The sequence below is a fragment of the Lonchura striata genome, chromosome 8 (genome assembly GCF_046129695.1).
Source record: "Lonchura striata isolate bLonStr1 chromosome 8, bLonStr1.mat, whole genome shotgun sequence".
NCBI lineage: Eukaryota > Metazoa > Chordata > Aves > Passeriformes > Estrildidae > Lonchura > Lonchura striata.
In genome coordinates this window covers 30,742,561-30,765,732 of record NC_134610.1, presented here as the reverse complement: position 1 = coordinate 30,765,732, position 23,172 = coordinate 30,742,561, and the positions used below count along the sequence as shown (strand labels likewise).

The window sequence follows — 23,172 nt, the reverse complement described above, 5'->3', positions numbered from 1 at the left end:
ATAAAATGTAGAATAATTCTCAACATATGGTTTACTTTGTTGTATTGTTCCTACATATTATTTGTGTTAAAATCCAGAAAATTATATTATGAAGAGAATATTGGGGTTTGTTTATTAAACTAAAATACAGGTTAAAGTCATTCTTCTCTTGTGATGAACATATACCAACAGTGATTAAAAAATAAACATTTATTTACAAAATATTGATGCATACATATTACACAAGTCTGTTATATCAAAGTGGTTTTTAAACAATATCTGTAGCAACCAACTATTTGCATTGGTTTACCATAGTGCAAACGGTAATGTTGCAAAGGCAGGTTAAAATGTGGGATTGCAATTTGGATGTTAGATTTCTCTACTGCCTTCTGTTTTTCTATGTCTAGAAAGCTCTTCCTTTTCATTTAAAAAATATCTATTTCTTGCGAATGTTGAATAGTGTACCTGAGGATAGGGCAAATTCGTTATTAAGCCTAAATTCTTTCACTTATATAACTATCTTTCTATTTTCTCAGCCTGCTTACGTAGCACCATTGCCATTGATTACTAACATACTAATGAGAAAAAGGAATGGAAACACACTAAATACACTATGCCATCCCTAATTTCAGGGTTTGTCCGTTTATGTGGAATTTTGTCTGATACATTTCACAAGTCTGCACTATATATTCAAGTGTTTAAGGATGATTTTGGTGGTATTGTGTAGTGGCATATATGTTACCAGTATATATGTTCCTGTAAATATGATATTAAGTGAAGCTGTGAAGAAAGGAACCTAAAAGCCTGCTCCTTCTGTCCTCAGGTGAGAAGGAGCTTGCTTTTGATTGCCAATGTGTACTGAAACCTGCATATTAATTTGCATCCAAATGACTGAATATTGGTTCCCTCATAATGTAAGAACTTAGTGGATTAAATCCCATGATTTTGATTGTAGCTTTTCTCTTTTGCTGGCTCACAAGCAGCCATCAGGTAATTACACTGTCCTTTAGTTCATGTTCTGTAACTGCTGCTGGTAGCACACAGGAGGTCGGCAATGCCTTGTGTACGTAACTTCACAGTTTGAAACACTGGTGAGGGAGTAGAACTTTTTCTATTTTTCTCCTTTTTTTTCTTTTTTTTAATTTTTTTTCTTTTTTTTTTTTTTTTTTTTTTTGGTAGCTTCCATGATGTGTGAAGCGGTGGATCCGACGAGGATCTCATGAGCACCCGCAGCGATCTACAACCATGGCTGGTATCTTGCCGTAGATGATTTGTTCTTTGCCGTTGAAGTACAGCATGTTGATGGGGGACATCTTGGTGGGCGTGCAGCAAGGGCCTGCCGAGCCTCTGGGGTTGGCTTGGTGCACCAGGTGGGTGTGAGGGTACTTTTGTAAAAACACAAATTCACATTCTCCGGAGCAATAATTCGCTTTGTATCTTTTAGGAGCGATAATCCAATCCCACCCGAAGGCTTCGAAATCCACTGTCAGCGGGTAGCGGCAACATCGGGATTCTGTCGAGTGCTCGTCACAGTCGAGACCAAAATCTCTGCGGGACCTTTTTGGTGTGTCTGTAACTCTGACCTCTAGAAATGGGTTCTGTGTGAAGAGGAGAAGGAATTGGAATCATTTCTGAGGTAAGCCCAAGTTCACTCAAAACATGCAAACAAAATTTCAGATGTAGATGTATCAAATTAATATTCTGAAATGAAGTTTGCAAGCAAAATTTGACCTGCAATTCTCTTAGTTATCTCTGCATTTCCCCGCTGTTTCTCTATACAAAGTTTTAATACCTGAGTATTTGTCCCTGAAATCACCATTGTCTCAGTGCTAACATTCTTAAACAGCTATAAGAACATTTCAGAAATTTGGAGGATGCTGGATTTTTACTTTTGATGTGGATTTTTTTTTTTTTTACTTTGTTTTAAACTCCATAATAAGAGCTTTTGTGACTCCTTCTGAAATTCCCATCATTAAAATAATATGGAATCAGACTTTCTGGATATCAAGGAAAGTGTATTGTCAAGACCAAGGAGGACGAAAGTTGCTCCTCTGTTGCTGCTTGCTTGAATGACTCTATGACTGAATGAATTTGGAGGACCAGCTAAATATTTTGACTCCTGGAAGAGTCCTGTGGCCAGGAATGCACTTTTGGCAGATCCCTGAGGCACATGCCTCCTATGGAAGGTGTATTTCCGCAGTCACTAACTGAGACTAGAAGAAAATGGCAACCTCCACAATTGCAACTTTGAAAAAGTTCCTAAAGTTGCTGCCTTCTACACACTGATTTCTTCCCCATGTGCTGATTTGGCACTGATGGGGCCATCCCATGGAGCCTATTCCTCAGGAATAACAGCCTAGATAACTTTGTTACAGAGATTTCCCTCTCCCCAGATACCTGCAAGATGTGGAGCTGCTGGAAGTGCCCTTTCTAAAGGTAAATTATATAGGGAGGTGTTTGGTAAGAGGAGCACACCTGTACTGGGAGGGGAGCTGCTGGAGAGGCGATGGGGGAAAGAAAGATTTCCTCTCCCATTATCTGTGCCTCTAACCCGGCTCTGCCATTGAAAAGTTTATTTATAGGTGATGATAGCCATGGGTTATTTGTATGTATCATCATTTGAATGGATGGAAGTGGTGAGGCCATTCCTGATCATGCTATCCAGCTTGCCTGTTTCAAATACAAGAGATCCACATTATATTGGATATGCAATTAAGATATCACAGAGTTGTTCTTCTCAGCCCTTTTAAATTATATTACACTGCTGTGAAGTTAAACCAAATTTACTGCATAAATATGATTGGACACAATGGTCTTCTCCAATCTAAATATTTCTATGTTTCTGTGATTTACAGAAACAAACAGCAGGCGAAATGTAGTTTCACTTTAGATGTACTTGTAGGTACATTTTGGATTTAATTTGTTTATCTAGTCTTATGAAAAAAAAACCCAGATAGTTATTTTGTGCACTTCCTTATCATCATGACTCAATTATTGTATCTAGCAGAATTTCTCTATTCAGACGCTTCTAATAGGTAGAATGATGCACTCTACCAAATACTGAAATGTAAAGTACTTAACATTATGAAGATCTGTTCTCACCTTCATAAAGAGAAAACTTCTGTTGTTGTTAATAGAAAATATATGCATAGAGAGTATGTAGAAACTCCCTTGCCTTCTCAGCAATATTGGAGGCATCTTTCCCAACCAGTAAAAGAATCTAAAGACTGTTGTTTAACTTTATGTGAAATAGATGCTTATTAACTAGTATTTGCTCTCAAAATTGAGAACAATGTTACTTTGATAGTATCATCCATCATTAATTGCCAAAACCTCTTCTTGTTAATGCCTTGCAATGTCTCTTTGAAATACTTCAATTTCTCTCAATTTTTTAGATAGGGAAATGGAAGCAGAGGAAAGCTATTGATTTTTGGCATGTTCAGAGAGCAAAGAATGAAAGAATTGGATATACAGAACCTTTATCGTCCATTCCCTAAACAATGCATCAATTTTATCCTTAAAATAGGAGAAAATGACCTTAAAAAAATCTAAATGCTTTTCAATGAAATGTGGTTTTTCTAAATAGACTTACCAATCCATCTTCACCCGGTCCTGGGAAAGTTACAGCAAGATTCCGTCCGTTCTCATCAAAAGCTTTTATTTCGATGCCTAAATTGGATTCAGGCTGTTTGAGCCAATTTTGCAACACTGTCTTCACATCAATACTCTGCCAAATACCGGTGCCTGGGTTCATGTCAAGTTTCAAAGATCGAATTCCAGTATATCTTGTACCATCTTTCATGGGCTTAATAAGTCTCAGGATCTGCACAAACACCGTTGTAGGTTTTTGGACTTGCCTCAAGTATATCCACAATTGTGCTTTTACTACTTTGTTATATTGTATCTTAGAGCTAAACTTAAAGAAGCAACATTTTGGTTTTCCCTCCATTTGTACAAGAAAATCAGCTATAAATGAATGGAAAGAACAGATTACTGAACAGGGAACAAGAAAAAATGCGTATATAAACCTGACTATTTTTTTCAGACTGTGTAAAAAATATTACAGTACATTATAAAGAGTACCAGTAACAAAGTAGATTTAACTTAATTCCTTTTCTGTGGTTTACACTCTACAGCAACTTTAGTGGATGTCAACAAAATTACTCTTTCACCTACTATCAGTTCACTTCTGCTGGTCACCTCCCGAGGACCTTCATAAAGCATGCAGAATAGCAACTTTGCATAAACTGACTCAACACTTGTGTGGTGATCCAGCTATTTCTAATTTACTCCAAAGCCTCAGCTTGCTGCAGAACATACAGCTCTGGGCAAACTGCACAAACTCTTACATTTCTTTTCTCAGTGGGAAGAAAATAATTGAGGGGATTAATATAAGGATCATTTTGTTTTCATTTGAATAATATTAGAGGAAAGTCACATGCAGTGCTGCGTTCCTCCTTCCTGTAGCCTACGATGCAGCTGTCATACCTAGTCATGGCAATATCTTTCCATGCCAGGATAAAATGGGTAGTACTAATCCTAAATGGTGCAGGACTTTCATAAATCTCATCACTTAAGATACCTGTCTCTTTAGTGCATTTAAAATAGCTCAAGTTCTTTTTATAAGAAGTAGGAAATGAACTCAGAGCAATGAAATACAACTACTTTTCTTGTCACTGTAAATATGTAGCAGTTTGATTAAAAATAGTTATAAAGCCTTGAACATAAAAGTCTGGAATAAAAATCAGGCAGACCTCAGCTTTGTTATAAGGCTGCAGTAAAATAATGCTATTAAGTGCCCATCTTAATAATTACTAAGTTGAAAAATATACTTTTTCATTTGTGGGTTCATTTTTAGCTGGTGAGAGCAGCTGATATTATTCTAGTCTGCATATCATAATGATATCTATAACTGCTAACATGCCTTATATGTCCTGTCATAGTTTTCCTTTTTGACATCATATTCGTAAGTGTTATTTAAAAAAACAGCTGCCATAGTCAAATACTTTAGCTGATGAAGAACATAAGATACTACAGTATTAGCTGTGCAAAAGATACTTGATAGGAGGCATAGCAGATGTTTAGCACTCGGAAGATAACTCAGAATCTGCTCATTCAGTAAATGCCTTCATTCTTCCTTGGCACGATTACATGAGCTGATTGCTATAGCACGGACATTTTTACATTTAATCTGTTACACACATATTTGCTTTAAATATATAGTTTTAACTCTGAGGTGGGTGGTGCTAGTTTATGGGATCAGCAAAGAGGCAAGAATTTAACTCTCTGCTTGCACTTGCTGTAGCATGTTGCAGTTAGATAGGTGTAGTGCTCTAAGCTGCATTTCTGTTGATTTTTATTGCTTCTAAAAATACTGGCCAGTGAAACCTCTCTCAAAATTATAGTTCTCTCATTATCTGCACTTGTACTTTATATTTGCTAGAGGAAATGCCCCGAGTGCTGCAGATAACGAAGCTGACTGAACTGCAGATCTCCCTTTGCTTTCTAAGGCAATGGGCAAATCCTAAGTGCTACAGGGCACACACATTATAAGGAGCTGAAAACTGAACAGTAAAACAAAGGATCGCCACACGGTCATCTGAACCTGGCTCAAATTCTTTAGAAATAAAGCTCTCCTCCCTCCCTCCAGCAGACTTCAGCCAGCAGTCTGTTGGGAGAGCCTGAGGAAGAGTTGTGTGGCTCTGCAGCAGGGAGACAACTCTCTCAGAGGGGCAGTGGGAGGCGAAAGAAGCAGGGTTTACTTACACTCTGTAGGCATTGTGATAATCGTTTCGGTGGTGGCATGATAGTCATCATCTTCCAAAGAGCCATCGCTACTGTCATCTCTCTGCACATCATACTGATCAATCAGTTCCTGCAGTGGAGGAGCCTTGGGTAAAAGTTGTTTAATAACATCCCTGCTAATGTTAGGAGCTTGTTCCAGACGCAGTTTGCTGAGGATCTGAATTTTTATGGCTTCTATTCTGGAAGATTTTGTATTCTGTCTCCATGTACAAGCATTGCACAGTCCGTCCTTTTCAGCGTTCTCTGTGGGCTGACTACTGTCATCAAGAGCCACCGGATCAACCGAAATCAGCATGAACAGGTAAATAGAAGCATAGAGCACTAGCTTTTGCATGATCTCACATTCAGTGCAGCACTTTTCCCTTCTTTTTTTTCCCCCTCCCCCTTTCCCTTTCAGTACTAAACAGATCCGTGCAAGCAAATGCAATCTGAGAGACAGCTTGCCACAGTGGTGTACCTTATATATTCCAAGGGGGCTTTTTATACTCCAACTTTGATTAGGCTCATGTCGTCAAACCCGACGATTGGTTGCTGTCCCAACAATGAATGTGGCTGTCAGAGGGTAAAGCCCTGTCGATCACAAGTCACTAGACAGCGTTTAGTTACAGCCAAGGGTGAACTGATTTATCTGGGTACTTCACAGAGGATATGCCTTCACATTCTGAAAGGATATATTTCCAAGTATTGTGGGCAGCAGTACTGAAAGACAGCACTGTCATTCTTAAATATTATACCAACTGTGTGCTTGTACTATGAATCAAGAGAAACCTTGCTCTAAACTTGCTTTAGGCTTCTACCAATCTTTCTGACTTGAAAGTTTGTTCTATTTAAAAGAAAATCCTGAGGGGTTACTTTTTGCAGGCAGGAAAATTATACTTTAGAAATGGATTGCAATGAGTACTGATTTTTATTGTTCAACAACTGATAGATATTTAGCAGTTCCTATTTCAGAAAACCTTACTCTGTTTTCCTAGACATAAGCTAAAGCAGTATTGGAGGTTTTGTGCATATGTGACATTATGCAAATGCCTGTCTTATTTGTTTTCCCCTTTAGAATACACCAAAATCCACAGAAAAAATCCTTTACTGAATTAATAGTCAGTAATGAAAAACGATTCTGTCCCCTCTTCGTGCTGTCACCAGAATACTGGGCAGTAAATTATCTTTAGTAGCAAAGGTTTTTAAAATAATATCTTTAGTTACTCACTCTAATATTACACAGGAATAATTTAACTTACTTTTTCCATTATTAGTCAAAGCATTAAAAGACTTAAAATATTTAAATCTCTACTGTGTATTTATCTTTATTTTCCATATAACCTTTTATTTCTCTTCAAAATATCTCTGCATTATGCCAACTTAAGTGGCATCTCTGCACTTTATTACTTTGTACTCACTTAGAAATTATCTTATGTCCTGCTTATATGTTAAAAAATGCAGTTTTAATATGCTTTCTGCATAAGAGAGATACATCTCTGTGTGATTGCGTAGGTTATGGCTTATAAAATCTTACATTTGATCTTAAAATCAAATGCAGTTCACATTTGATGAGCTGTTAGCAGTAATTATGGAACACACAGTGAGGGGGGAGAGGGGGTTACTGCTCAACACGTGTCACAGCAAACAGAAACCCTGGAATTGCTATGTATTGTATATATTTGAATATTTGGAATCGGTGTATTACAGCAAAGGGAAATCTTAGAATTTCATGCAATATGCCAAAGTTTGCCTAAGTTAGGACTGAATTTTCAGTTTTTCATGGAGTTTCTTTTTTTTTTTCCCATTCTAAGTACACCTAAAAATATGTCAGACAAGGGGTTTTGCACGTGTTCATGTAGGAAAAATGTTGGTATAAGAAAAGATGTGAACAGAACTCTCAAATTATTTTTTTTTTCTGCGTAGTCATTCATATTCTTTTTGTATTGCCTCTCCAGGGTATGCAAATTCACTGTATACCACAGAACTAAGCCTAATATTCAGTTCATAACCAGTGACATAAATCACAATTATTCAATTGGAATTGGTTGTCCTGCCCTGATGTAAAGTTGATGCAGGTGATAGATGTATCATACTCACACATTCCAGGCATATAGCTTTAGGGTCAGACCCTGATATTCTGATTTTAGCCAAAACCCATGTTTAAAGCAAGGAGATTGCTGCCTTAGCTCCTGGGCATTTGATTTTTACACAGAGATGTGTAAACTGCAGCTACTTCCAGCATCTGGTAACACAAATGGGCCATGGTTCACTGGAACAAGAAATCAGGAGTTTTCAGGGCAGACTGCCTGCCATGCCTGTAACATCTTTAAAACAGACTCTGAGTGCATTTCAAGTGCTAGAAATGTGTTTTTATGGAACATGCATAGGATGATTCACAGTAAGAATATTTCTGAAAAGCGCTGACCTGTTAGTGAATTTTGGGGGGATTTAAGTTGGGGGATGTTTACTATTTCTATGGTTAATGTCATAATAAAATTATTTTTAATTATTCTTTATTTTAAACCAAACTTAACCATATGGCTATAGAAAGGACTCTATCCCAAGTGGAAAGTTTGACAGCTACCAGGTTTCACACCAGAAACAGTTTAAGATAATGATCCATCAATAATGATAGAAATAATGATGCAGTCATTGATATGAAAGTAATTCAGTGTTCTGGAAAACCATGGCTAAAAGCCACTCATGAGAGAGAGGGGCAAGAGAGGTGCTCAGCAAAGCAGTGCCTCAGCACTGTAATCCTCTTGGGCTGTGCTCTGCAGCCTCACTGGGACCTCACCTGCTTCTTCTCCTGCCACTCCTCCTGCTCTGGCTGGCCAGCAAGAACATGCAGAGCTTCAAGGTTCTTTTCCCAGTCTTCTGCAGAGAGTCCATTAATCTGCAAGCAAGAGTCCCTTTGCTCCTTTTTGTGCAGTATTTAGTTATGGCTGCAGGGCCAAAACCCCAAGGAGCTCAGAGCAAGGGTTCAGGTGACATGTGGTGGCAAACAGACCCTGCTGAGCACCGGTGTTTAGGAGGCAGCAATAGCAGCTGGAGTGATGACACAGGGACTGGAGGTGACAAAAGCACCCCAGAATTCACCAGCAGCTGCACAAGAGAGACCAATATTTTCATTTCCCTCGTAAAATGCATTTCATAGGTACTCTAGGCTGTTGGTAGAATACTTTTCATCTTTTCTGGTTGCTGACTTATCCTTATTTTTATCTGGAATTGCAAGAATTTAGGAAAGAGCACAAAGAATTGCACTTGATCAGGACCTATTGAAGGATCTAATTTATTTGATAATAATAATAGAATATGTGATTTATTTTTCTATTTGATTTGCATTATAGTGATTTTGGAAAAACTGGGATGACTACAAGCGATGAAGAGTGATGACTACAGAAGTAGGTGATAGAAGAGGGAAAAAATAAGTGATGAAGAGACCAGGTAAAAGTTGTTCTAAAATTTATCAGGCAAAAAAATATTTTTAAAAACCCCAACAACAACAAACCCCCTAACACATTATCACTAGCAAAACTAAAGAAGAGTTAAATATGAAATGCACATCTTACTGAACTTTATGGCATTTTAATATTATCTTTGGGATTTGTGTCATTCTACCCGTTGTGCCTGCCAATAGCGAATAGTATTCCCAATCCTGACTATGCGAAGATCATGGCTCAGGCCCCCAAAATCAAGCACTGCAAGAATGTTCCTTTGTAAAGGAAAAAGGCATACATCTGTCTACCTGGCAACTTCTCCTCTACTTTCCCCCTTCCACCATGAGCTTTTGGAAAACCTTAAGAAAAAAGTTGAAAAAAAGGGAAAAGAAACCAAACCCACCCCTACAAATTTGATAAAGAGGTTTCAAAGACATGCTGTAACTGCAAGTTATGTGGAAAAACAGTGACTGTGCAGAGGAAAAGGAGATTAGTAATGCCCTCCCTGAGGAGAAGGCAAGCAGAGCCCAAGCATTACCCATCCTTTTTGGCAGGCTCTCGTTATGCAGAGAGCTCGTGCTCCCCCGGCCGCGCTCAGCTCGCCGCTCGCTGCAGCATCCGCAGCCTGTCACCCCTGCCCGGCCAGCAGCGCCCAGGGACAGCCAGCTGAGAGCTCAGCTCCTTCTGGGGGAGGACCAACAGACATGGAAGGCAACCAGGACATTTCTGAGAAAAGGGAGAGTTACAGGAGTATGAAGGAGCTGCTTTCCTGGCAGGGGAGGAAAGGGACATGGGTTATAACCCTACCAGTAACTGGATGACTTCATCCTGCTGTGGGCTACATTTTCAAACACTGCCTTACAGCCTGCAGGACCAGAAATTCACTTTTCTTTATTCTGTTGTTTAAGTTAAATGAAATAGTTCTCATAATTGATTCATCTCAGGAGGCAGAACTGGAAGAAACAAAGCAGGTGTTGCAAAATGCACTGTAAATCTGTGATTGCTATTTACGTTGATGTCAAGTGCTACCTCTGAACCAGTTGGCTTCTCTCCCTGATTTGCTTATACAGAAAACATTCTTCCTGAGCTGCTGAGGAAGGTACTAATTGAGTAAGCTTTTCTCTCACTTTTGTCAGCACAAAACCTAAATTCAAGAATAGCAAAATGAAATGTATACAAAAGTCCATTTAAAATCTTTTTGCACTAGACTCATTTCTCTCTTTGCCTCTATAACCGGAAATAATGATTGTGCAGTTATTTTGTTTGGAATAGTTAAATTTGAATAGAAAAATTCAGACATATCATAAAATGTATTGAAGTCAGAGTGTTTCAAGTGCTTAATTATGAGTCCAGCTTACCAGGTGCTTTCTCATAGCCATCTGAATCACAAGATAAATGTATTACTTTGAACCATAATACAGATATAAGACCATACCTATAAAACACCTAGAAAGAACTCTTGCAATAACAAAATGCCTATGGAAACACTATCCCAATTACATTATGTAAATGTAAGGCAAACACAGCCACTTTTAAACTTATTACCATGAACTAAAATAGGAAAGCTGTAACTCATGTGAGTTCTTGCTCTGGAACAAATGGCCTGAAAGAGTTTGTCCTTTGCTATGCTTCTTTTTTTCCTTTAAAATGTAGTCATATATAATCTTCTAAACATTCTGCTGTATCAGCTACTGGAAGTCAACTTCATGGATGTTGATGGTATGAATATTTAACTCCCTCAGCCTACCAATAAAGAAATCCACATCGGTTTTACCAGTTCTGAGTTCCAGACATCCTATTTCACACAGGAGAAGAGCAGGTGTGGCTCAGAGTATGGATGCCTTGGTACACTGGCATCTGGATGGGGTATCCTGCAATTCTTTCTCAACCCCTGCTGGCAGGTGGCTTTCCCATGAAGACCAAGATGTTCAGCAATTTGGGATTTTGAGTGTTCTCCCCTGAGGTATACTTGGGTCTGTGGTTTGAATACCGGGACAAAATGGCAGATTATTTCCTCCACTCAGAAGCTGAGAGTGTTGCACTAGTGAGGTCTGCCTGCTAATGAGTGTCTCACGAGCCATGGTATGCAATTGTGCAATGATAAAATTGGGGAAACGGGTAAAACGGGTGGCAAAGGGCTGCTGTGGCCATTTCAGCCCATGATGCATCTTTCAGCTTGCCCAAGAGATGCTGATGAACATAGGCTTTGGGGAAGTTATTACCTTCAGCTTCTGGCCATCTCCCTCCTCCTGCAGCTTTTGTGTTGCCACGCATAATTGTGCCTGTGGAATTAGGCCGAAAATGCCCTGTTGCTTTTCCCTCTCCTGCATGTTGCAGTACACTTTCCTCCAGAACCAACCTGATACAACAGTTGAAATGAAACCTAGAAACAGATAGGGAAGTACATTAAGTTCATTAAAAGCTTTTAAGGAAGAATGCAGTTATAGTGAAAGGGTTTTTTTAATTCCTTTGTGTTCAGAATTTTATTCTGCAGCCTTTACTGTAGTGTCTATATATCTTATATCTTGTAAAAGAGCCCTGTTAAATATCTAGTTAATTCTAAGGGTTCTGCCCTTCTTAAAGGATGCTGTCTTTTCTTTATTTTCTTTACAGTTGTAGGTTTTCTGCTTTTACCCAAAATTCCTGACATTCATCCTGACTTTCATCTTCTATGTCTTTTAAAATAGCTGCGTCAGCTGCCCATTGCTAATGGGAAACCTTGGATTCCTCTCAAGAGTCGTCACCGTGCTTGGAGAGGTTTCATTTTTACATTTGCACAATCAAAGTGCTTGAAACACCAAAATACTTCGTCTCAGCATCACTATCTACAGGAATGTTTTTCTTTTCTCCGAGGCACAGCTCTTCGGAGGGAATTTTCACCCTGGGAGGTCAGTGATTTTGTGTGAGTGGCCTGTCCTCTGCTGGGTTCTTCTGGAACAGCATCTACTGGGAAGCAAGAGCTGCTGCTCTGAAGTCTTTCTGCTTTTCCTGTTCCTTTTTTCTTTTCTTTTTTTTTTTTTTTTTTTTTTAAATACATAAGGGGTTTAAACTCTCTGGTGTTCCCATCTTGTCTCTGATCACCTCACAGTCCCCTGGCTCATCTCTGTAGACTTCAAGTGTGCTCCAGCACAACCAGTGTGTCTTGGCATCACCAGCTCAGGGCTCTCACTTGCACCCCATCTCACTAACCCTGGCATGTCATCCCACAACTTGCCATGGCCATTCCTGATGTTATCCCCTCTTCCTCCAAGTCTAGTTCAAAGCTCTGTCAATCAGCCCTGCTGGCTCATAAGCAAAGACCTTTGAGGAAGGTGAATTCCATCAATAATAATAATCAATAATCAGCTATTTACATATGATGAAATATAATGTATTACAAACATATAACCCTACAAAGTCATTTAATGTCATAAGTGTATTATGGGAAAAAGCAGGCACAAGAGGCTGTGGTTTCTGAGGAAGCTGCTTCTTTTAAAGTAAGACCCCAAACAATCAGGTATTTATGAAAACCCCTGTACAAAATAACATAGAGACAGGAAATCACATAAGCTGCTTTAGGGTTTTAGAAGACAAAGAGCAGATCAGAAACTGTGTAAAATTTCTTGATGTATTTGATTCTCATTTAGAGGAAAATAATATAAATACCAAGGTATTTTTATTAAATTAGGTACGTTTGAAGGATTTTCACGTAACTAGTACAACTGTTTAAAGGTATTGTGGCATCCAAGAAGAAACTCAAAGAAGAAACTTTTATAACCCCTGCTTTATTTATATCTTTCCTTATTTGTTGTTCACTCCCTGCTGATGCAGTAAAGATGTTCCATATTTATGAGCTCCATTGTGAAGCATCAAATTATTGTATCAACTGAAGGAAAACTGCCTATACTGGCTAAAGCTTTAGCTTTACTGCCCTTTTCTCTTGAAAATTGCCTCTGGTTGCTCTAGCAAGACACACTTCCAATTCCTAACAATTTTAAAAGCTGATGCTCTAAAAATTCACAAGTTTGTTTTTGGTTTTTTTATCCTTGGGATTTCAAGTTTTTCTCTCCCATCAGCCTGCTTGTTGGCAGCATTAGCTAGCAGGTTGACAGGAAACAAGGATAAACCACAAGGGAATTGCCTGTTTAGGGTTTTTTTTACCTTCAGTAACAGACTTTCAACCCTCTCTATCATTCTGCAGAGATATAAAACTACTTTAAGAATTAACTCTTCACAGCAACCATTGCTGTATCCATGGCTATATGCCCTACAATCATGGAAATCATGTAAAGATTTTACACTCTTTGTTGACTATGCAAACGATTGAAAGGATGCTTAAAAATTGGAATTCACATAGGAAATCTGAAATTGTTACAGTGGCTTCAAAGTTTAAAGATGTCCCAGCATAATGAAGGCTTGAGAATGGCTTTTAGCGAGTAGATCTGGAAGAGTTAATGGAGAAAAATATTCCATAGATACCCAGATTAATGGATACAGAGTTATTTGTTTGCTACTGACTTTGTGATAACTACACAAAGCTTTTTTTTATGTTGTGAACTTTGTACCAGGGTTTTCCAGTACATAAATCTGACGAACTTCACAACTGCTTCTGATGTTTTGAGAAAAAAAAAAAGACTTGCTGCATACTTGCTGAGGTTGTGATCAATTAAAAATATAATCACTTGACCAAATGTAAGGCTTTTCAGATCATACTAATAAAAGAGATTGATGGTACATTTAGGAATGCAATGCAAAATGGAAATAAAATTGACTACATCAAATTACTTTATTATACTTTCCACAATTGACTGAAGTAGCTCAATGTTAAGAAATGGAAGCATTTTTTATTTTGTCCAAAGCCTCTAGAACAAAGGAAATTAATGAATAACTATTGAATTGTGCAGTTGCCTGCTTCACTAATTCTAAACCTTAATTGATGTATCTAATGATTTATATGACTAACTCTGAGAAAGCAGTGTGGTAAATTTTAACATCCCAGTAATAACTGGGTAGAGAGAAATTGCTTCACTGGATCCTAAATTGTATTAAAAGTTACTATGTTGGTATAGCTGTAGTTATAAGATATGTCTAATTGGGCATTCAAATGGAAGAGCAGTTTCTGCTCAAAAGCTTTCTCATTGCACTGGCTGGTTTGAGAAATGAGATTTCCTTTCTGTGTAGCCCTTCCTTCACATCAGTCAATCATGCATTAGCTAGGGCATTGTAATGGCACAAAACACTTTCCACAGCTGTGCTACCTGACAGATTCTATATATTTCTTACAAGAGATAGGATTTATCAAAATAACATGAAGGAATTACTTATTTCAGTAGGGCTCTGGGATGGTATGAAATGTGTATTTGCAGTTCATATAGGAATAATGCTGTACTTAGAAATGGTAATTATTTAGTGATATGAACATCTTGCACTTTGGGCTAACATTTCAAGTCACCTGATACTGATAAAAATTAATAATTTTAATAATAACTCAGATTAACAGGTTGTGGGTTTTTTAAATTTCAACGTCACTGTATAGGGCTAAATTTCACATTCTTTCAGCCATTTAGAACTAATAAAGAGTAACAAGAAGAGGAAAGGTGGTAAGTAACTTCGTAGCCTCTTCTGTGAGTAATTTTGGAACAAGCATATTACATGGGAAAGGGTGTTAGTTTTGCATTATGATGTGCTGTGTTTCAAGAAGCTCTTTGCCCCCAGGCTGTGTTAGCCCAGAGTGAATTAGAACAGTGCAGCAAGTACAAATTCGGAGGATAATACCAGCAAATACCATTGCATAGCACATAATTTAATTTTTCTTTTCTAGAGAGAATCTAATTGAAAAGTGTTTTTCACTATAATGATGTAATTTGTGGTTTGCAGACAGTGAGAAAGTCACATCTGTCAGTAGTTTCTGAGTACAGCAAGTTATGAGGTGTTCTTTTTAGTTAGCTTATGAAGGATTAGAGCCCAGAATGCTCTGAGTGTCTACTGCATTTGGAAAGGGTTTTTTTTTCTTTCTGAAAACAGCCATTTCCCTAAGCTGGGGCACTGGAGCCAGTCATTGGGGTTGAGCTGCTCTTTGGGAGCTGGCATTGCTATGCAGTTCCTGCAGCACACCCTTCATGCTGTATGCACCTCTTCCCTCTCAAGTGAGCATGTTTGCCATCTGCAGTATATTAATCACAGTCTACCTTTCCCATATCCTTCTTCCTTGGGAAAATACCAGGCACTGGAACCAGAGCATGGCTGGCTGGATGCTTGTGCTGGAAGAAGGGCAGTCAGGGAACCCACACCCTTCCCAGAAACACACCAAAAGATCACCTCACATGAGAAGGGTCATGGTGGCCTGGCCAAACCTTTCCTCTTTCTGTACAGAATGAGAAAAATCAGCCAATGGTAACAGGGGGGTGTTTCCATCTCAGTTTTCTCAAAGCAGTGTCCCCATGGAGTTTCTCTTTCAGTATAAAAGCAGACAGCACAAGCATTCCCAGTCCTGGGAATTTGTGGAGGTTAAGGGGAGATGAGCAGCTGCCTGGTTTGTGGAGTAACAGCAATGGAACATGGTAATGGTGGCTCCTCTTCTCCCAGCTGCAGATTGTGGTGATGCTAAACAAGTATTTTTCCATCTTCCAGCAGCGAATTGAGCTTTATTTGGGCTTTATTCTGGGGGGAAGGTCAGATTTCCTCTGAGGACGAGTACATTTTCTAGCTTTGCCTTGAGAGACACTTGCCTCATATTTTTTGGTCCTGAGAAGTGCCAAGAAGGGAACCAAAGGCAAGGGAAAAAAAAGAGAACCTGGAACCAGCTTGCTCAAATACACTGGCACTGGCTCAGCTCAGCTGGTGATGAAGGTTGATCTGAGACATGGCTAAAGAACTGAAATAATTTTTGTCTTATCTACACTACTTCCTTTGCCCCACACAGCACAGGGGAAATATCCATCACAGTTTGCATCCAGGTACTCTGTTTACAAATTTCTGTGGCATGTGCAATAGCCATTATAAGATAGAGTGGATTTGGTTTGGGGTTTTCCTGGAAAATCTCTTTTGGCACTCTACAAATGATAGAGTAAGAGCAGGTGTTTAAATAGAGAACCACAATAAAACACAAATCTCCTTAATGAGTTGTAATCAACCAAAAAGCTAATGGGGTTGGGGCAGTTCTTGTGAGTGTCTGAGGAGTCTCAGGCCTCCAGAGCAGGCTTTGCATCCATAAGATAAAATCCTTTGGAGCCAGGAATTCAGGCTGCTTTCATTCCCCTTCAGATAAGCCTGGTAAGTTTTCTTTGCTTTTGTAGTGGTGTAAAGCAAATATCTTTTCATTCTTGGATCTAATTCAGCCATTTAGTATCCTAAGCATTAACATTCAGTTGATTTATATTTCTATGCTTACTAATTGCTAATTCCTTAAAAATTATGGGCTTATTTTTCATCAAGATTCAAGGGGCTTTATTCAGAGGTATGAAGGGAAGTATGGCTACAGGAAATGCAAACTTTGTTGCTTGAGCTGCTGTTCCTTCTTTTACCTTTCCATTCTCTCTTCTGGTTTTCACCAATGTCTTTTGTTTTCCAGGGAAACTGTCTTTAAATTGCATGTTCTATGAAATGTATACTTTTCTGTTTTCTGCTGTTTAATTAATACCTCCATAATTTTGGCTGAGGCTGTGAAATCATTGATAACTGTGCTTGTTTGAATATAACCAGGTCCTTTGTTATATTACCAAAATCATGGGTGCTAGGAAACTGCATAATCTTCAAGGAATCTCAGCAAGCCTGACAAATAATCTGCCACCTCACACCTTGAGCTCTGCTAAAGGCTGGCTTTAGTGTGAAAGCATGAGATCAGAAATCCTGTCCAAGCTTTGAGGTGTATACTGCAGTAAATCTGGGCACTCTAAATTCATTATAATGGTGGCATCTCCTGTGAGCTCATTATGTATTAGGTATTGTCTTTTTAACCCCTATGCAGTGTCTTTTCTTTCCATTCCATTATATGGTCTATTATACCCTTTTTTAAAAAATGTATTTATTTTTATGAGAAATCAGTGTTTTCTTATCTTCCTTCTCTGTTCCATGCATAACTTTAGATAATTTATTTTGTTGGGTTCTTTTCTATAGTAAATAGCTCTGCTTTTTAGGTATTGGTGCTTCAGCTCTGTATCATTCTTGTCTCCCTTCTCTAGGGTTATACTGCAAGGAGTTTCTTTCTCTGAAGATGGAGTAATCAACAATATTCTACAAATGCCTACAGTATTTCTGGCAAGGTAACATATAAATTAGACAGATGCAGATAAACCAGAGCTGTCCTATATATACTCATTCTACACATTAGTATTTGGAAGCTACAAAAAAAAGTACCTGCATGTTGAAAAGAAGTTTTTAATTAAACTAGATAGCCACTATTCTTGTTAAATAATAACAGTGTTTTAAAAGAATAATAAGCATGAAACCCTGTAAGCTTTGCAGGTAATTCAGTTGTTCCTCTGGCTGACTGAGTACTCCCAGCTGAACAGTTTGCTCCACAGGTTTGTCCGACTAGATGATAAAATGAAGGTATTTTTCTCAAAGTGCTTCCCATTTAACTATGGCCAAACCTCATGAGAACTATGGCTCTTAAAAACCAGCATTAATTATTCCACTTCGGGTGGTTCTGGCTACTTCTATAACATGGAAATGTCTTTAATCTAAAACCAGATTTGCATAGGTTAGATTAATGCAAACAATGTATTATTAGAGTTTTTTAAAATCAGGTAATAGCTTTAAATACTGCACTTGAGTTTACTGAGGTGATAATTAGAATACTAAACACTTCTATCAGTGGCATTCCTTAATTATAATTTAACAGTGGGTAAGAACCCAAAATTTTTCAAAGACAAGATCTTATTTCCACTAGAAGATCTGAAATGTACTTTTCCTCACAGGATAAAAGTAAAATGTAACATTATTTTTACTACTAGCCAGTGGTGCATCATGCAGCCAGTGTATACACCACCACCTGTGATTTTGCCTGCTGCATGCTCAGTATTCAGGAAATAAGCTAGAATAAATTTATTTTCCATCTGCTGTGTGCTTGAGTGTGGGAGCAGCGTGACTATATTTAAAGAAAATTCATGAGGAAAAAGAAGTGTTTCAGAGCTTAAATAAACAGACTTTGTTCACTTGACTGATGCTCAGTGTTGACTTTTGGAATTGGCTGAGAACCTTCTAAAATGGCTTTTCGTGGTTGTAGGACTGAGCTTTGGGGAGTTCTGATTTTGGGGAAGAGGGTGGGGTATGGATACTATTTCCGTGCAATGGGATCATCATCAACGTGTCTATGTAAATATTTGTAACGCCATCAAATTCACTGCAGGAGGGAGCACGAAATATTTGCTGCTTGGGAGAACTGAGAAGCTGTATCAATACCCAAAAGGATGCAGACAGTTCTTCACTAAACTCTTGATTCACACCTATAATGCAGAGACTAAGACAGTGGCATTATAACATGAAGTGACTTTCTTCTTTCTAAAGATAAAATAACAATAAATTTGAAGTGTGGCAAAGGTACAAGAAAGTCACAGTGCTGACTGAAGAGATCAAATCTTGTGTGCAGTTCTGCTCTTTAAGAGCCACATACACAAAGCCGTGAGTAAATAGCAATAAAACCTGACAAAATATCACAGAAGACAAAATATTCCAAAGGCAATGTTATCAAAATCCTTTCAAACTGAATTAAAAGATCATTTGGACTTGCAAAAGCTGTGTGGATCAGGGGCCAAGAGAAGTCAATTCTTGGCTTTAGTCTCCAGTGTCCTTTGCCCTTTTGCATCAAGCAGGAGCTTCTTCCAAAAATAATTTCCTGAATGCAAATGACCTGTTATAGCACTTATTACTTGGGGTATAATGTTCGAAGCAGGAGTGACCCTTAAATTAGTTGAGGAACACATATGAAACTTGCAACTTCTAATAATAGTGAGGCAAGTCTTCCATATGTTGTTATAAATTTCAGTCCAAGATGATTAACGTGGCTCACAGGCTACTCTTGTAAGATGATAGAAGAGATATTTTTGCTGCCTCTCCTGAGAGGGCTAGTGTTTCAAATTATTTCCAAACATGCTTCTTCCAAGTGAGAGATGGTTCTCATTTTTTTGTCACCTTAATAAAAAGGTGATGAACACTCTTTTCTTAACTGTGCCCTTATATGAACATCAAACAAATATTATGACAGTATGATGTGGTAACTGCGTGTATGTGCCAACCATGAAATAATGTTATATTCATAAATACAAGTCATTAATTTATTGTGCCTGTCATTATGTGTGGAATAGAGTGCTTGTATTGTAAGCCTGCAGGGAATCTCAGAAGTGAATTCAACAGCTACATCTTTATTCAGATTTATTCTTACTTATAGCAGGTGTCTGCCTAGTATATTTTACATCAATACTGTCCAAAGACTTCAGAAGAAAAAATCTTATTAACTCCTTTATTAAATAAAATCAAGGCAATTATAAATAGGGTAGGAAATTGTTCACGGCCATAAACAAGATGGAATGGCCTAGGGGTTTTTTTTAATAGAAAAAGGTGACTGATGAAGCTCAAAGGATCCTATTTGGTCACTTATTTATTTGTTTATTTATTTATTTGCGGGTCATTTATTTACTTGTACTATGTGATGCTGTTCCTAGATGAGATAGTTTAAATGAGAACTCTAAATGTTCTTGTTTGGCTGAAACTATTCATCCTGATTCATCCTCTCTGATTCAGAAGAAGTGAGGCTTGAAATGCCTGTCTGTGGATCCTGTTGATGCTGGCTGAAAAGAATTTGTCAGACTGTGTGTGTTTGTGAGCTCTTAGCTGTGCCACTGAACAACTCCTTTAGTTCACTAAATGCAGGCTTGTTTTGAAGCTAAGTAACACAAGTTTTGCTGTGGAAACTGCATCCATTTGTTGGCCTCTCATCACAAAGCCTGTATTTCAGTAAAGTTTTCCAGCTAATAGGAGGTCATGCCTCATACAAGAAGGATCTTGAACTTCAAACTGTGTCAGATGAACAATCTTTTATTCAGACATCAAAAAGCAGATTTCTGACTTGAGGGAAAGGGGAAGAAGGGACAGCCAGAAAAAGAGTGAGAAGTTATTCAAGTTAATATTAAGCTATAGTGTTGTTGGCAGATCACCTGGGATCAAGTGGCTTTTTCCTGGGTTTTTTGTAGTCCACTTGTCTCTTGGAGATTATATTACTTTCCTATATTTACTATATTACTTTATTAAAACATAACTATATAATCTTACTCAAAAATCCCTCTAAGGCATGTTCTAGTTTTAGGGGCTACTGGATCTTAGATTATTAGGGTACAAAACTCCGTGTGTGTGTGTGTTTGCATATCTGTCCTCATTAAAACTCAGAGCCACATCCCAAACAGATGTGATACAGAATATCAGCACCCTAAAACAGCTAGAGGCTGATCCAGAGAGACTTAGTTCTCATGTAATACTCATGACATTTTTCTAATGTATACTTCTGCTTGTATAACAAAACCAGGCATCAGTTCATACTGCCCGAGGTATGCTCTTTAGTAAGCTGGAAAATGGATGGAGATTGGAGCTTCCACCATTAAACTTCCATTGATAGATTTTGTAGCCTTGGTGGTTTTCAGGCTTCTATAAACAAGATTTTGCCTTAGATACAAGTTTTCTTCCAGCCCTACACCCTGTTTGTCTTTGCCTAGCAGAATGCTTAGGCATCACTTCTCACTATTGGCAGTGTACTTGTGGACGTTTATTTTTTGCCGTAGGTCTGACCTGCCCCTTGCTCCAGCCCTGGCTTAGCTCAGCAGCCTCTGACAGTTCCAAACCTATGGTTCATCCACCCCCTGCCACAGGTGAACAGTGTATCTCAATTAAAGCTAAAACTGAGGTATTCATCCTGGTATTATTCCATCACAAAGCTTTTTCCACAAACCCTTTACTATTCAAATCACGCTTTCTCAACTTTTGGATCTTTTTAGCAGTAGATGATCTTAAGCTTCAATGGCTTATTTAGAACGATGCGTATTAACAGATCAAATATGTTGAGTCTTTTTTGTCGAAGTTTTTTACATGCACTCAAAATTAGCTTTTCTTCAAAGCCTGCCTTAATGAAGTAAATGTGTAGCAATTTTATGCCATCTAACTCCATATTCCAACTGAAATATTCTTTCCACTGCTATATTTAAGGTGGGAATGGGTATCATAAAATCAATGAGAAATTGGGAAAAACGAGACTTGAAGCAGAACTTTAGTCTGAAAGGGCTCCTGAAATGTGAGCTCATGCTCTGTTCAATCCTGAGGATTGAGTAACTGTTGCACACACCATCCATAACCAACATTATTTCAGCAGAGTTGTTCTACTTGCTTACATTGTCCTCAAGACAGTTGTGTACCCCCAAGTAAATTACTTTTTTATTGTTAAAAGTTTTTTTCCTCTCTTGAAATTGAATTGCAAAGTTATGTGTATAGGCATCTACCCTATAGCATGAATGAAATTTGTTATTTTCTTCTTTGCCATTATGTGGTTATAGGTAATATTTCTAGTTATGATCTCCAAAAACTATTATTGCATCTTTCTATTTGATCTATATAATGTCATTGATTTCCTTGTGTACAGTAGTTCTGATTTGAAGGTGATGCAGCTGAAAAACCTCATGATAGAGTGGAAAGGACACTTAATATTGTATGGTATCTCAGATAAGTTAATTAGATCATTTGGGTATTGAATAATGTCTAGAGATATCAAAATATTTATTATGTGAGGTAATCATGATGACATTGTTGGTAAATTAGACTCTTCTGAAAATTAATTTCAAATTTATCTTCTTATTTCAGTGACAGCTGAAGTAATTTTGTGACTTTATAAAGGAATTTATTTGCCATTTGCACTGCAAAAGGTAATGTTGGTGTATGAGAAAAAGTACAAAGGGCTTGATCTCAGCCAGCGAGGCAATTTAGGGAAATGGAAGTTTTCAGCAGCAGCAATAGCTCAGATTCAGTCACCCATAAATCTCCCCAAGGGATGCGATTCCTCAGCATCTGTATCCTTCAGTCCCGTCTTTGCTTTAATGTATCCTCTGAGGCAGTCACTAGCACAGCTTCTTTCTAAGGCACCTTCTGGCTCATTTCTTCTGGCTCATTTGAAAATCCATTTGCCCTGTGCTCAAAGGGGGCCAGTTCTATTGCCCACCTCCTGAGCACACGGAGCAGTTCTGCATGGCAGCACAGAGTCTTTGCTGCTCTCTGCACGGGCTGCCTGTGAGATCCCTGAAAGTCGGGGGGATGCAGGCCTGCCCTCGAGGAGAACTGAGAGAAGTGGGCCAGGCTCTTAAAGCAGCAAGAGCCATCATCACTGCTCTCATGGCAGCAAGAGTTCACCCTTTCACATGTTTGTACTGCTTAATCTTGCAAGCTGGAGCTGATCTGATAGAGAAGTGGTTTGGGGACTTAATGTGGGTACTAGCAGAAACTCTGCATTTCACACCCATTCATCAGCTTTGGCCTTGTCCCTAAAAACACATGAACACAAAGTTCTTAGGGGCAGGATGCCTTACTCTGAAAAAAAGCTGGGATAAAATAATGTGGTGGGTTAAGCTCAGTTAACAGCCACACACCCACCTGGCTGATCATGCCCTCCCCTCTCCTCCTGGATCTGAAGAAAGGAGGAGGAAGGAAAGATTTATGGATGGACATAAAGATAGGCAGATGCAGCCAAAGCAAGCTGTGAAAGCAAAGCAGAGGAGGAGGAAAAGGGAGGAGTTGTTGCTCATAATAATGTTGATCTCAGTATGGAAATTTGGAGATGCAGACATGGGTACAGCATTCCTCTGAAACACATGACTTCCCTACATTAATGTCCACAGATGCCACAAAATTGGCAGGAGCAGGGTTTTAGTGTATCACTGTTCTGCTGACCCACAACCACGCCTGCATTGATGTCTGTCTTTATCACTGCTGGTAAGTAATTTCCTGTTTAATAATTAAT

General features: G+C 38.5%; 1 protein-coding gene and 1 long non-coding RNA gene across 2 annotated transcripts; one reads left to right on the top strand and one right to left on the bottom strand.

Annotated features, from left to right (window-relative positions):
- Nucleotides 1-1,142: 1,142 nt before the first annotated feature.
- On the bottom strand, nt 1,143-6,258 carry MSTN (myostatin). Its single transcript, XM_021531392.3, has 3 exons — nt 5,746-6,258; nt 3,572-3,945; nt 1,143-1,577 (listed from the first exon to the last, which is right to left on the bottom strand). Exons 1-3 carry the CDS (start codon nt 6,116-6,118, stop codon nt 1,197-1,199), a joined length of 1,128 nt encoding a protein of 375 aa, XP_021387067.1. The 5' UTR covers nt 6,119-6,258; the 3' UTR covers nt 1,143-1,196.
- A 5,636-nt stretch (nt 6,259-11,894) lies between these two features.
- LOC144246706 (uncharacterized) lies at nt 11,895-22,247 on the top strand. Its single transcript, XR_013340383.1, has 3 exons — nt 11,895-12,091; nt 17,363-17,443; nt 22,023-22,247. It is a non-coding gene; the product is annotated as an uncharacterized LOC144246706 (long non-coding RNA).
- Nucleotides 22,248-23,172: the final 925 nt, after the last annotated feature.

What these genes read in the sequence shown, in the direction of transcription:
- MSTN (XM_021531392.3), bottom strand. Translation starts at nt 6,118, where the DNA reads ATGCAAAAGCTAGTGCTCTATGCTTCTATTTACCTGTTCATGCTGATT. An exon ending in TATCACAATGCCTACAGAGT is followed by an intron (nt 3,946 to 5,745) that starts GTAAGTAAACCC and finishes ATTCATTTATAG; the next exon opens with CTGATTTTCTTGTACAAATG. An exon ending in GACCGGGTGAAGATGGATTG is followed by an intron (nt 1,578 to 3,571) that starts GTAAGTCTATTT and finishes CTCTTCACACAG; the next exon opens with AACCCATTTCTAGAGGTCAG.